Source organism: Melospiza georgiana, chromosome 3 (genome assembly GCF_028018845.1).
Source record: "Melospiza georgiana isolate bMelGeo1 chromosome 3, bMelGeo1.pri, whole genome shotgun sequence".
Lineage (NCBI taxonomy): Eukaryota > Metazoa > Chordata > Aves > Passeriformes > Passerellidae > Melospiza > Melospiza georgiana.
The window spans coordinates 53475160-53490810 of record NC_080432.1 but is presented as its reverse complement, the minus strand read 5'-3'; the positions used below and the strand labels follow the sequence as shown (position 1 = coordinate 53490810).

General features: G+C 44.9%; 1 protein-coding gene across 1 annotated transcript; it reads left to right on the top strand.

Moving 5' to 3' along the window:
- Positions 1–3095: 3095 nt before the first annotated feature.
- Positions 3096–15355, top strand: DACT2 (dishevelled binding antagonist of beta catenin 2). Its single transcript, XM_058021158.1, is given in 5 exon segments — positions 3096–3383; positions 3386–3852; positions 9191–9323; positions 10746–11033; positions 13537–15355. Coding segments are annotated over 5 exon segments (2880 nt in total). The 5' UTR covers positions 3096–3190; the 3' UTR covers positions 15336–15355.
- Positions 15356–15651: the final 296 nt, after the last annotated feature.

Here is a 15651-nt window from a genome sequence, read left to right as displayed (position 1 = left end):
GCTCTGAGGGCATGTTTCCACCACAGGTGCAGGCACACCCAAGCTATCTCCATATGAGGTGCACTTATTGTATTTCTCATTTTTCTAGAGATTCAAATTAGAATCCCCAGTATTCAATTTACCAAAGTGCTGAGTGCTCAGAACTTGAAAAGAAGTTAAAGGGAGCTCTGTTTGGAACAATAAGATGGATATATGTTAACTGTATAACACTAAGTATGCTGAAAAAGAAGGCCAAAGGCATCTCCAGTGGGCACCCAAAATGAGTGAGCATTTCTGTAATGAAACTCGGTGCCTCAGGTCTTCCCTTCTTAAACAAGAGCAGCTTTATACCTTTTGGGATGTTGTAAAGACACCATTCATTCATTCATTCTTGCTGTAAGGCACTTAACAGCTAGAATGCTAAGTATAGTTTTAAAACACAAAAAAAATTCTACTAGCAAAGCATAGCTTAAATGACCAGCAGTAAATAAGGCATAGGTTGGAGCATGAGGACAGAGAACATTGAGCAGTATCTTTCATTCTATACACTTACTGAGGAATAGAACCATGGAACAACACTCTGTAATAATATCATACGAATCAGAACTTAAATTAGCTTATGTAGAAAAATTGCTTTATTTCCTACTGTTTTGGTGTCTGATTTTGTAACCATATCATTCCTTCACTACAGCTTTTTTTCATTAAATTTCTTTAACTCAGGATCTGTAGGTGGAAAACAGAAATTTTATTCCAAGTCTTACATCAATCAAGAGCAATGTTTCTGAAATTAATGGAATTAAAATAATGTAAATGAAAAGTCAAACCTTTTGGTTCCTGAAAAGTGCAAGCAATATATAAGCATTTGGATTCAGTGTGCTAAAGTTGGGCAGCAAAACAAGGTGTTACATATAGACTGGTAACTTTTTTCAAGTAATTTTTAAAGTCTAGGGAAACTTTAGAGTATCAATATTGAAATTTCTTCTCTGTAAGTAATTAAGAATAGCAGAAATTTTCTAAGTCCCTGCTATGAAACTTTCCCTTTTGCCACTACCCTTCCCCCACATAATCACATGGTTTTAAATCTGGGGGCGATTCACACCTTTTATGTTTTCCCCCAGAAACCAGATAACACAAGGTATTTGTTGAGTATTCTGAAAAGATTAAGTGAAATCATAAGGGTTCTATGGAAGAAAGTAATCAGTATAACAGAGGAAATAATAAGGAAGCTGATTAAAATAAAGATACTGCTGTGATATAGCCCATTTGGGATTTCATGTGTGAAAAGATAAAAAGATGAAAGAAGAGGAAGAACAAAGAGCAAGGGATGACAGTTCCTTGGAAGGGAAAGAAGGAAAAAAAAGAAAAATGTATGACCTTATAAAATCTAATTCTCCTAGCAAGTATATACTAAATGGTAGTTGTGCTGGTGACTCGTTTTTGGTCATGTTAGAACATGGTTTGAATAAAATAAGGAACTGCACTGTATGTCTGTTTTAACAAGTGCCAAGCCAAGTGATTTACAAAAATGCTTCACTCCTCATACCTGCAATGGCATTTTGTAAAATTCTTGCCACGTGCTGCACAGTGATGGTTGTTTGGTTCTTTGCCCCCCTCCATCTGAGATGTGGCAGAACTTAATGCTGGCATTTGTCAGCACCTTCAAGAGCATCTCAGTGTTGAACTCAGTTTTTCATTCCACCTTGTAGATGAATAGTTCAGTCACGATGGCACTGAGGCATTGCTCTGCGCAGGTGAACCCCATGAGAAGAATGGGTAAGGGAAAAAAGCAAAAGTATTCAGTACAGAGAAAACAAACAAACAAACAAACAAACAAACAACGTTGTTAAGATGATGTCACACAAGTCATACCACATACACACTTTAACCAAGCACTGTGTGACCACCAGCCATTCTTGTTCCATCTGCAGCTGGAGACATTTGTGAATATTCCTACACAATTTGTCAGAGTAGGGCCTCTTGGGACCCCTTCTGACAAGCTCAGCTTTGCAGGGTAAATACTGTTCTCAAATCTTCAGTTACAGGAAAATTGTTCAAAGTGACACAACGAAAGCAAGGCTTGGGTCTTACTGAGACTATCAAATGTGTTGCACAGGACTGTAAACAAACACGTGAATAATTCGCCCCTCTGCCCCCAGGAGGAGGTGGATTTGGCATTGCTCTAGTACTTCTAACTCTCCTAAAGCTGGAGACTGGTACAGGAAAAGATAAGCTGGCTGCAGTCTCAGTGGTGGACACAGCCACCCACACATGGTGTCGAGAAGAGACTATGTGACGAACAGATGACAGAGCAACTGGTTCCCGCTCACCCAACTCCTGTGTCAGCACAAAGACAAGCAGGATTCAAATTAGAGATGCTAGCTCTTAAAGATATGCCACAATTTGAAAGGAGGATAACCATGGACAGATGGGCTTTGCATGTGATCTCTGCTTCATGGAGAACAATACACCTTCCCTGACATTACGTCAATCAAGAGTCTGGCACACAGTGATCTTGGGATTTGTAGATGCTTCCTATTTCTGTGTAGGCAGCAGAAAAGTTCTGTCTCCTGTAGCATAGTCTCTACTGTGTTCATCAGACTCTTGCTATCAGGGCTTCTTGTCCCCTACTGCATCACTACAGATTATGCATTCTGTCTTTGCTGCCTGCTAAGCAGATACCTCTGGAGGAGCTGCAGCTGTCCGTTTGGGGAGCTTTAAATGCTGGCATTTCTTGGTAGCAACAGCACTACAGTCTTGAATTTCCATGGCCAACTCTGTTTTCATGTCCCATTCAAACCACGTCCTGAGCCCTTCAAATGACTTTAGGGGGGAATCAACTACACATTGACCTCACAAGACAGAATTCTGCCCTGCTTCCAAAGTGAGAATCAACAATTCATTGCAAGACAGCGAACTTGCGCAGTGAGATCCCAATTGGGTCGGTTTCTGGAGAGCAAGATGAGTGCCAGTGTGCCTGGCAGGAGGCACCACCAGCCAGGAGGAGAAGGGATAGAGTCACAAGCGCCACGTTCTCGCGAGGGAAGCCTTGTTATACCCGCGAGCTCTCTTCGCACCATATCCTCGCATCACTTTAATTTACAGCGCAGCATTAGGACGACCGGCTCGGCTCCGGTCTCCGCAGCATCTCCGGGGACCGCTCCCGGCCGAACGGGCGCTCTCACCCCGGCTCTCTGTGCCGGTTCGCCGGCCCATGTCTCTGCCAGGAGAGGGCGGGCACCCCATCCCTTTTGGCTGCTGGGGCGGAGGACGAGGCGCGGGCAGCCCCCGGGCAGAGGCAGGGACAGGGATGGGGCAGGCAGGAGCCGCCCCCGCGCGGGGCGGAGGGAGCGCTGGGTACTGGCTCCTCGCCCCGCGTATCCACCCGGGAGGTGGCCCCGGCGCTGCCTGAGCCGCAGCCGCTTCCCTTCGCTCCCGCCCTCCCTCTCTCCCTCCCCCGTCCCCACCTCTCCTCCAAAACCGCAGGAGTCGCTACGGCTCCGCTTCACTCTCTCCGGTGCCAGCGGCGGAGGGGGGCGAGGGGCCCTCAGCGCAGGCACGGCCCGGGGCGGGAGCAGCCCCGCATCGTCCCCGCCGCCCCCCTGCCATGGCCGGTGTCGCGGCCCAGCGCTGACGATGCTGCTGGGCGCCCCGCGGCCGGGCGGCTGGGATCGCAGCCGGGTGGGCGAGAGGCTGCAAGCGGCCCTCGCCGGCCTCCAGGAGCTCCAGGTGCTTCGGGAGAAGCAGCGGGAGCTGGTGCGGGCCGCCCTGGCCATGCCGCAGTGGCCGGCGGCGGGCGGAGAACAGCAGCCCCTGTCCGCCCACAGCAAGGAGCACCGTCTGGAGGTCACCCTCTCCGCCCTGAAGGAGCAGCTGGTAAGGGACCGCAGTGCGCGGGACGCCGCGCTGCCCGGCTCCGTGAGCCCAGCCGCGGTGCCGAGCGCGGCGGACGGAAGCGCCCCTGGGCTGTCAGACACCCGGCTCCCCTTCGGTGCCGAGGGCGGGCGGGGCGCTGCAGCCGCGGCCCCTGCACTGCTCCCCCCCGCCGGCCGCGGTTCCTCCGCGGGCAGGGGCGGTCGGGGTCGGGCGAGCCCCGCCACAGCCGCTGTAGCGGGCGGGCGCTGCCGCGGCTCAGGCGGGGCGAGCCCGGGCGGCCCGGAGCGGGCAGTGCCGGCGGCGGGCGCCGTGCCAGAGGGAGCGCTGGGGAGAAGTTGTTAACCCGGCACCGCTCATTCATCGCCGAGGAGTAGGCGATGATTAACTTCAGTAACAGAGCGCTCAGCTCTCAGTGGCAGCAGCCGTTTGCATAGGAGATCAGAGACACGCGGGCCGGGATACACCTGCAGGAGCGCTCGGGGCTGTGGGTGTGTGGGTGCGCGCACACCTCTGCGCCTCCCCCCGGGAGCGCGCACCGCTGAGCGCCAGCGGGAGCCCATCCGCCGGGAAACGCTTCGTGGGACGGCAGTACTTTGTTCTGTCCACGGATTGCATGATCAAAAGGGAGAAATAACTGAATGCCAGGCCTTGTATTTGAAGTGCTGCACCGGCCACTTACACAGAGGTTTTTTTGAAACTAAAAAACAATTCTGATTTGTAGCTGAACCGAGTTTCATAGCTGAGACAATAATCAAAGGGTAAAGGGCTTTAATCTCTAGTATAGGCAATTACACACTTCAGTAAACTCAGACTTAATTCAGAATCCTTTCCCTCGCTGTACTGGTGCAAGTCTTGGCCATCAGTTATCCATCAGGTGTGAAAACAGAAGGGCTGTTCACTCCCCGTGGGCAGCTTTCTCAGGCAGCACCTCAGGATAAAATGGGCTTTAACCTTCAGAGAAACCTAGCCACCGCTGTGTGGAAACACAGCGACGGGCATATCTTGATTAAATTACGAAAATACAAGACAAATGGACAGCCAGCCACTTGATTACCCGTCATTGATAGTCTTAAGTAATGGTTCTACTTTTTTTTTTTTTTTTTTTAATTGAGCAAAAGAATTTAAGGCATTTATTGCCTGTTTGAGGCCAGTGGGGTAACAGAATCGCACAATGAGCTCTGGTCATAGGGACTGTACTTCTTTTCGTGTCTGCTGTCATGCTGTAATTACTCATTTGTTGTAATATTTTTCAAATAAAATATCAAAATAGAAGATGTATTTGTCAGGATTTTACCTGCACCTTACAAGGCTGGCTTTCCAAGAACATGGGAGAAACTAGCTATTAAAATGGAAGGAAAAAGAGGCTGCCCATTAATTGCTGCCCTTTAGAAATGCAGTTGAGTGGACTCAAGAATAACTCTGCACACCTCCAGAGAGGGACGAATTTCACCAGTAGGTGCCAGTGCAATTATAGGAAACATGTCTCTTGGGATGCCTGGGAGGGAAGTGTTCATAAAGATTCAGGATGACTCAGAAGCACATAAGTCCAGGTACAGGTTCTTCAGCAAAAGTACAGTTGTGCTTAAAGTAGTAATACAGAGCTCTTCTGATTGACCCTTGGCTGCTGGAGGCTTTTCAGACTGTACTGTTCAGGCCTCCTGGTAGCTTTATTGGTTTTTTCCCCCTGCAAATTGCAGATGTGTATCTGAGTAGAGGTACGTACCTCAGATTTCCTTAATAGCAAAGTAAACCCAGTTGAAAATGGGCTTTTCACAGTCATTTTAGAAGCAGTTCATAGATCTAGGATCTCAGTGACCACAGGCTGAAAACTTTCCCAGTGACTCATGAGCGATGTATTTTACTCAAAACCCATGAAAGTTCTGTTCATGATTGCAGGAAATGAAGTTAAAATTGAAAATAGCAGAAAATGCAAAGCACAGCATTACTCAAGGAGTGATGCATCTTCAGCAGCAGCAACAACTGTTGTTGTTGGCCCATGGAGGGTACAATATGTGATTGCTGCTCTATAAGCTTTCAGATTGAGAAACTCATTAACAGTGTAAATGTAAGATTTCCTTGCAGTGCACCTTGCTCCAGATTTCAAGGAGGACTGTAGCCCTGAGCTTTAGTGTGGTCACAGTTTAATTCATAAAAAGTTTGGTCCTCACAACATAGAATGAGAAAGCTGTGTCAGCTGAAAGTGGCTCAAGGCATCTTGGCAATGGAAACAAGGCAGATAAAAAGTCAAGCCAGGCTTCTTCTATAATGGTAGGGTAAGAAACAGGAGAGTGGAGGCAGAAACCTTAAGGACTTGATCTGACTACTGGGAATAGTAGAGCAGAGCCATCAAATGCCATAGACACCACGTGTGGATGCCATTCCAGAATCTCAGTCTCTTCCCCAACAACATTTACCAGAGACAGTGATCAGCTGGCCTTGTAGCACTCTGCTCTAGGCACTCTGCTACCCCTAACAGTCATGCCCTTTTTGCCCTAACCAGTGGCTCTTTTTGCCGACCAAGGTAGTTTCTGACAACTGCAAATTACTACAGCACAGGCAGGGTCAATTCTGTAGCAGAAGAGGAGCAGAGTTAAGTGATGCCACCCACTATTAGAGATCCTGAAGGTGCTAAACTTCTCTTAGCCAAACATCATGGTGACAAAGAGGAAAGAGATGCAAATTCAGGCTAATGCAAAGAAAGAAATCCATGATTGCTGTCAGTGTAGGTGGATATCGAAGCTTGCAATATCCAGTATGTTCTCAGCTCTTTCCTCAGAGGACATATTTATAAACCTTATTTTATTTGAATCTGATTATTTTGTTTTGCAAGCTTTCAGGTGGTTTATGATGTTATAAAAATGTGAGAAGGGACACATTATACTGAATAGATAAAACCAAACAGTTGGTACCCTGCATTTTACACAGATTTTTTTTCCCTTTAGGTAATTTTACATAGAAGAAAGCATCTTTTAAACCAGGGACTTAAGTGGGTGGTACGGTGATACTCCAGATTTGCCTCCCCAAAACTGTAGCCTGTTGGTAGTACATGTTGACTGGGAAAGTTTGGTCCCACACTGTGCAGTGTCCAGAAGTCTTCACAGCTGCATTGCCCCAAGCAAACAGACGACTTTACCTGCAAGGTTTTGTCACATGTAAAATTCATGTGGTGAATAGAGGAGAGGAAGAGTGTATTTAGGGGTTACTGTTTTGAGTGCTGCCCAGTGTGGGTATTGGAGCGATAACAGCTTGAAACAAACACACCGGAAAAGTCATTCTTATCCAAATGGTTTGAGGAATGCCTCTCCTCTTAGAGTGCAGAAGTAGTTAACTGAAAGATCAAAGCCAGGTCAGTGGCTGGAAACATGAAAACCCAATGGTGTGAGGCACCATAAAAGGGTTAAAAACGATGATGTAAATCATGTGTGTTGGTTAAAATGCTGTGAAAGCGCAGACAGAACCTGGAGGTATAATAAATAATGTTTGAATACCTGAGAACCTTGTGGCCTCTCTGTCATTAATCAGAAACCACAGACTGAGGGATTGGCTGGCAAAACATTAATCATTAAGCAATTAATTCCAGCCCTCGAAACAGAACTTTATGATTTCCTGAGTAGGTGGGATTGAAGAAGGCATGGCATGGTTTTGCTTTTTTACCACAAAATAAAGAAGTACTGAGGAGGTCGTACATCCATCATTCAGATGGAATAGAAAATCTCCTTTATTATCCATTTCTTCCCCTCTTTTTTGTTTATGTGAAACAGGAGGAGGGAAATCAGGGAAAATCACTCACTGTGGATTTCCCTAGGAAGCAGTAATGAGCCTCTTGAGTTTAAACCTTTCTAGATGTGTGACTCTAACAAAAAGAGCTTTATTTCTTGTGTCTTATATGTTCCTCCGGTCCTCTTTAAAAGCATGCTATAAATAGATTTTTTTTTCTTCTCAGCAGCATCACCAGCCTCAAGAGTTCTCTTGTGAAACTCAGGGCATATGAATTTTTTTTCTTACAATTTCTAATAATTTACTGATTACCTTAGGATCTTAGCTTTTTTTTCTTTTAGTATTTATAGGTATGGAGAAACCTATGCAAATGTTAAAAACTGAATAATTGCTACAAAAGGAAGGAGGTAAAAACATGTGCATACCAATCTTGATTTTCTGTATGTCATTTAATTTTAAGATACTTTAATTGGTTCAAAGGACATAGATTTTTTTATTTTTATATATTTGAGGTTGGAAATGCTGCTAGAGCTTCCACTTGTGTTTTTAAATATGAAATGGACACATAAAGAAGAATTTTAATAATGTTTTTCTTACCATTACTGAGTTGAAACCCATCCCCTTGAGGGCTGAGCGCAACTTTACCATCAACTTCAAGAGACCACCTTTCTATAAAGTACTGTAGGATGGATGGTGAGGTGTGATATAATTAGAAGCTGCCTAAATAGTGGCAGGGCTTTAGATAACTTGGCAGGTGCCACATGAGAAGTTTGTGACAGAAACCAACTGTGGTTCTTTGGCTGGTGCCTCGCGCCTGGCCATCTGCCGTGCCAAGCTGACGGCATCAACACTGGGGGAGCAACTGCAGGAGCTGTTACCTCAGATCAGCCTGGTCACTGGCTGCAGCAGGCAGCACATCTAGTTGCTGGCTTCTGAAGGATTATTCATCATTTGTTTTAAACACAGTAATTCCCCCACCATATTCAAATGCCACCTTCTCCTTCCAGGAAATGGGTGGAGATATCTGGCCATAAGACAAGCAAGGAAAGCCTGCAGTAAAATAGATGTCACAATTCTAGCATTGTATCCTTTCAACTATAAAGACGTGTCATCAAAGCCAAGGATTTTACTGGAGTGGGCATGCTGCCTTTACTTGGTAGGGCAATAAGATGCCTCTCAACCACAGTGGTTTCCTTTCATCTGGCAGATCTTAAGAGTCCCTGCAGACAATCCATAACATTTACATCTTCTTCTGGCTCAGATCCAGCATATGGCAACGTGCAGTGCAATAAGGATATGTTAAGTTAAAAGACTTCTGTCATATTTAGAGGTACAGTTCCTGCCATGGGTATAACAAAAAAGCCAAAGGGTAAAGTACCTTCAGAGTGAGTTTTGAGAACATGTTTAGCTGGGCAGAAGACAATGTATATGAAGAAACAAAATGTTTTGTCCTTGTCCATTAGGTCAGTCTCATTACAGAGAGCCACTGCAGCAGTCCCTAGCTAAGGAAAACACTTCATGAGAGTAGAATCTTGCTGGCACAGTTGGCCTGAATTCATGCATTGCTGCTGAGATTCTAACTGTGATTATCCTTCATTTCTTCCTTCTTGCCTTGATTTAGTCTCGTTTGAGGAGACAGGATGTCGGCTTGAAAAGTCACTTGGATCAGCTGGACCAGCGAATAAGTGAGCTGAAATTGGACGTCAGTAAGACCTCCAGTGAATACTTGGATAGTGACAGCCGGCCCAGCTCAGGTAATGTGCACTTGGCTGTTTATTCCCAGGAGTATGCTGCTAGGAGAATTGAAGAGTGTCAGCTGCTAAGCAAAACTAACTCTCTGTATTAGTTGGTCAGAAACGGTGCCCCATGGCTGAAGTGGATCATAGTCATCTGGCACAGTGTGGGCTCACAGAGCTGCTAGGAATTTCCCTGCAAACTTGATTTAGTTAGAAAGGGCTCACTCACTCAAGCAGTATTCTTTGTGGATTATTTAATTTTTTTTAATGAACTTTGTAGCCACACATGGAAGGAGAAGGAGACAGATTTACGTATTAATTATCTTGTGCAGTGTAGAATGACCATTGTTAAAATGGCTAGACTACTTAAAAGAAGTGGAGACCAATATCAACACTCCGCTTGTATCCAGGGAGGATTCTGAACCTCACCAGGGCTTTGAAAATCACTATTGCAGTGCTCCTGTCAAATGAATTTATGTAGAAGCAAAACAGCACTATTAAAAGACACTGAGAAAAAACTACCCCTTACAGAGTAAAGCTCTCATGGACAGAAAGATACTGGGTATCAAGTTTCTGGTCTGATTCACGGAGAGAGCTGTACTTCAGACTTTTATAGCTAGGATGTCTGTCAAAACCGGTTTCTGTTATCTAGTCAAACACAATGAAAGTAGCTCTTTTAAACAGAATTTTTGCAAAGCCTCAAGTCTTCAGTGAGACAAGGAGATTTTTTTTTTTTAATTAAACATACATATTTGTAGCCTGGTACTTAAGAGGCCTGTAAAATGTGCAAGTTTCTGTTGTGTGTTTAAGTTCAGGAGTTGTTCACTTAGGCACAGTTCAAAAGAAAATATTCCTTCTCTGTTATAGAGAGGAATAATAAAATTTAATACCTTGAATTTATACAAAGCCTTTTTTAATGCTTCCACAATTACTGGAAATTATCTCAATAGCTGGAGAGAGAAGGTAGTCTCCATTCTCTGCCCTTAGACATTCCAGTTGTTATAGACTTGGCAGCTCTGATCACAGGGTAGTTTTGCTCTGTCCAATCCACTCATCTAATCCGTGCTTGTATGCACCTAGTACAAGTTACAACAGTGTCAGAGGGCCCTGTCTTACAGAGGGCCCAGTTGCATCATAATCCCCAAAGAGATTCCCCAGTGAAGAACTGGGCATGATGGTGCAGCACTTCATCCCATCCCACCCTCAGAACTAAGCAGGCATGTGTGTACCAAGCTGGCTCAGGGCCTAGGTAAATATGCAGAAGCCCAGTAAAGATTAGTTGAATTAGAGTATACCTCTGCTAATGTTACCTTAATAAATGATAATAAATTAGGCTTGTGGCACATAGCAAATGAAGATCTATTTTATTCTCTGCACTTTTCTTCTACAGAGCATGTTTTGCTGTAAATATGAAATATCCTATTTATTTTTACTCTGCAGGATTCTACGACCTGAGTGATGGTGGTTCTTGCTCACTCTCCAATTCTTGCACCTCTGTGTACAGTGAGTCCATCTCCTCCTCCCACACCAGTCTCTTACCCAGCTCTCAGCACCCTAAAGCAAGGCTCAGTGTGTTCGATTACCGACCCAAGTCTGCAGATGAAACCACTGTGCACACCACCAGCTTCCAGCAGCAGGGAGCCTATGGCAGCGATGGATGTCGGATTGCAGCCAGCAGAGATGTTTCTGGGACTCCTGCCAGGTCCAGACCAAGGCCAGTTTCCACAGGTAATTTACAGCAGAACTGGGTACTTCATTCAAGAGAAGGGCAGATTCCTGGTTATTGCTCTTAGGACCTTGTTTAGTCATATGTAATCAATATTTAGTTGTCAGTTTCAATACACAAAGTGAGAGTGGATCAAAATCACAGAGCCAAACCATTTACTATCCCACTTCCCCATGTCTCCATACTCCAGATACTTTTAAACAGTAACAAATAATAGAATTATTCAATAAAAAAAAATGGGTGAAACAGTAACAAATACATGCATTTCTATGCAAATCAAACAAATACATGCAAATCTATGCATTTAGAAATGAAAAATACTCTCTGAGATAAAATTGTAAAGACTATTGAGATATTTTTTTTAAGTTTCAGTATTTGAAATACCTTGTGTGAAAGTGCAGGGATGCATGAAAGATTTCAAGTAAACTCAAAATTCCCTATTTACACAAATTAATGTTGAGTCACACAATGACTCTTTCTCATAATTTATAATGTACAATTAGGGACAAAAAATGCCAAAAGTTAATTGACTATCTAGGGAGCAGTCATGAGCCTAAAAATTGATCAGCCATGAATTTGCATCATACCTTTAACAAAATGGACAAGTCTGTTAATATTCTAGATCTCTTGTTTGCCTTCTGTAAAGTGACATTGTATCACTTCTTATCACAGCTTCTTCCATAGCCTCAAAGCAACCTGGTGTTAGAGTGATCCAGCTAGATGTGTAGCAGTTCCATTATAGAACACATTATAGAACACACACAACACAGGGAAGCTATGGGGAACATCATTTCAAGTACTTTGCCACTCTGGAATCATTCCTACAGCTGCTTGACCTGATCTTAACTCACTTCTGGCTTGGAACAGAAACAAAGACCACCTATTCTATACTTAGATGTGTAGACACACCTGAAGGGATGGCAGTAATTACAGCATAAAAGCAAAGTCTTCTCAAGGCTTGTCAAAGGCTGGGGATGAAGCTGAGGTTAATGACCCATGGCTTCCATATTCAGATTGGAGACATTTTTCTCTCTCAGAAACTTTCCTGCCTTGAGACATGTTGCTGAGACTCTAAGAGCTTAATGTTTGTTTTTTTGTTTTTTTTTTTTATATAGACTAGCACAAAAAGGGATAGCTGATACTGAGCAGGGGTATGGGAGAGAGACTGCAGACCTCTTTCAGCCCTTCTTCATGGCTAAAGCCTCTTACTGCCTTCACAGTGAAAAACAAAAGTAATGGGGTAGTAGTGGGTATAGCTTTGAAGAAACAATTCTTATAAAGTTGACCACATTGCAGGAAGTGAAGCAAGATTTTACTTCAGAAAATTGTCATTTGGAGAGGGGAAGAAATTTCTCTTTTCCTCACAGGAAATTGCAAGTACAGACCAATTGTCTTTTCTTTCATTGGCAAGCAGAAAGCTTGCTGAGACATTGCAAGCACAAGGTGCTTTTGACTCCTTCCTGGTTTGTTTGCAAAAGAGTGCAGCATTACACACTGCCAACAATTTCCTAAAGAATTTTTGTTATGAAATTAGGTTGTTAGGTTGTCAGCCCAACCTTTGTTGTGGCAGGTCTGTGCCTGGGTAGGACACTGCAGACCACCCCTGAATTTTGCGGTCTTTTAAAAGCTTGCTGTGACAGGACATAGATGGTCATCAAGTGACTGTTCACATAGTTTGTGAATGATGTGGTTAAATGGGATAGTTGAGTTCATGATAGCATGAAGCACCCATGAAATTGGTTAGCTGAGGATTTGTTGGCACTAAAGTCTGCATTGTAGTACAGAGAAATCCAAGCTAACTGGTTCCAGAATTCTTGATCCCAGAGGTAACGCAGCACCATTGTGCTCTGTTGAATGACATGTCTGGATGGAACAACCTTTCTTCACACAAGAACACAGCCTATCCTCTCTGTGCTCAGGAGATGCTGCTGGGGAGAGAGGGCTGCAGTCAAGAAGAGTAAATTACAGCAATCTTGACAATACTCCAAAAATAGAAGAGATAGGAGTTGGTGTCTATAAATGTCATCTGCAGGTACTACACTTCCCACGTGCCTGAGTAGTTAGCCTTTAGTAGTTAGATTTTATTCCTCTGTGAAAATAAAGATTCTTCAGTTCAGTCTTTTATGACTTCTCTGCCAAGAACTAAAAATAATCCCTTGGTTTTGTCTAGTTGGGTTCCTGCTGGTCTGTGACATTTTAGGACTTTTTTGTATATGCACGGATTTACTTTATAAGTAAAAAAATCTAAGTAGTACAGTTTAAATTTTCTGCAAAGGTAAAAGTTTTACTATTTGCATTAAAAGGCATTTTAAATTCTGTTATGCTTAGGTGATAAAAGCTTTAAAGTAATTCATTGACCTTGGAAGACTGAAATTACTTTCTTTATCCATGCTACTGATTTTAGTAAAAGCTATCACATCTCTGATATATCACTTCTGGCATGAACCGGGTTGAATGTAATTGTCTATGATTTAATTTGGTTGTTTATTTTCATCCACCATATAGGTGACTTGGAAAGACTCATTCCAGCGGACACTAGATTTCAGAAAGAAATGGATCCCAAATCCGTGTTGCCTCAGTGCCATAATGGAGACATGCACTTGCTCAGCATCGATCCCAAATTCCAGAATGACTTGGTCTCCAAGAACGGCATTGATGTGTATCCTTACCCAAGCCCCCTCCATGCAGTCGCTTTACAAAGTCCCCTTTTCTCCCTGGTGGGAACATCCCCAAAATCAGACTTCCAAGCTCCTCCCAGCAAACCTATGCCTAGTACAACAGGTCCCAGCTTGATTAAGACTAGGCCAACCACTGAGGTCAAGCCGGGGGGTTACATCAATAAATTGCTGCAGCTGACGAGATGCAAAGGGAGCAGTCGGGCTGAGGCCAGTGAGTGGGTTTCACCAAAGAGCCAGCCAGCTGCAATGCACCAGAGACTCATTATAACCCCCAGCGCCGGTGGAGTGAAAATTAACAGCAGCAGTAGCCAGCTGGAAAAACAGATGAGTTCTCTGGAGAGTAACAAAGCTGAAGGGAAGCTGTCAATAGAGGTGCCAGAGGGGGAGTGTGCCAAGCAGCAGGAGACCATGAGCTGTATGAATGAAGAACAGTCATCCACTCGGCCTGACACAGAGCCATCAGCTGTGAATAGTTGTTATCCTGCCAAGTCAGCAGCAAGGGGCTCTCCTCTGGCAGAAGAAACGGAGAGCAGCATGGAGCGCAGTTTGTCCTACTCACAGCTGTGTCAAGAGGACTCTAGCCCAGACACCTGGAATGCTAAAGCTGTCCCACCCAAAAAACTGCCCATCAAAAGGTGTGGCAATGCCAAATTGGCTTACACTGGGGGTCATGAACGAGTGACACGAGCTGAGTTTGTCCATGCTCAATTTGTCCCTGCAGAATCCCATCAAGTCCGGGTAAAGTTTGCCAGCTCCAAAACAAAGGCAGTGAAGATAAAGAGGAGGAACAGTGAAAAGGTCATTCGGCCTGGGAAGCAAGCCTTCTGCGTGGAGAAGATGAGAGGGCCTCATGGGGCCACCAAGCTGCCTGTTGAGTGGAATCAGCTCCAAAGACCACAAGGAATGAAGACCCTCATGCGCAGACCTTCATATTCTGGAGACATGGCTGGCAGATCATGCTCAGAATCCAGTCTGTTCCCAGTGCAGGTCAGGCTCCCCGCTGTGCCATCCAGGCCAGAGCTCTACGGAGCCTCTGCCAATGCGCTGTATTCCCTGGAAGCAGCTTGTGCCGACACAGGCAGCAGGAAGAAGCAGCGCAAGTGGCAGTCTACGGTGGAGATCTCTGCCAAGGCCCAGCCGGCCGGCCTGGCTCACAGCTTTGGCCTGGGAGCGCCGAGGCAGCCGGCGAGGAGAGCCGGCGTCCTGCGCAGCGTCAGCACGAGGGCTCGCTCCAAGGGGCAGCCGCACGGAGATTGTGCCAAGAGCGAGTCAGACCACTCCGAGTACTCTGCAGAGTGCGCCTCCCTCTTTCACTCCACCATCGCAGAGACCAGCGAAGGGGAGGTCAGCGATTTCACTGCCAACCGGTTCGGGGACAGCGAGTCCAGTGAAGGCGACTGGGATGGCAGCAGTAACAGTAGCAGCCTTGCTCTTGACTATGATGAGGGGGATGAAAGTGAGCTGATTTGGCCTGAAGGTTCAGTCAGACAATCCGTGACTGTCCAGACCTCTTCCAAGCCTATTCCTCCAGTGCCCAAAATCTGTCGCATCAAAGCTTCAAAGGCACTGAAGAAGAAGATAAGGAGGTTCCAACCTGCCTCTCTGAAGGTCATGACCATGGTGTAAGGGAGAACAAGCATCTATTTCTTACATCTATGGTGTAAGGGAGAACAAGCATCTATTTCTTACAAATAGACATCCTGCTGGATGTCTATTTGCATTTGCAAAATAAAAGGACTTTCTTAAAGGAACTGTGAATAATCCCTGAGTCTACACAAGGGATCTTGTTTGTTAATGGCTGAACATAAATGTCACTGTATGTAAATCCCTCTTTTGCCATTTATTCTGTAAATATGAAGCTCTGTGTATATTATGTGATGACTTTTTTAATTATCCAAAAGGGTCACCATGGTGAAAATGAAAACAACCTCCCCTGTAAGAT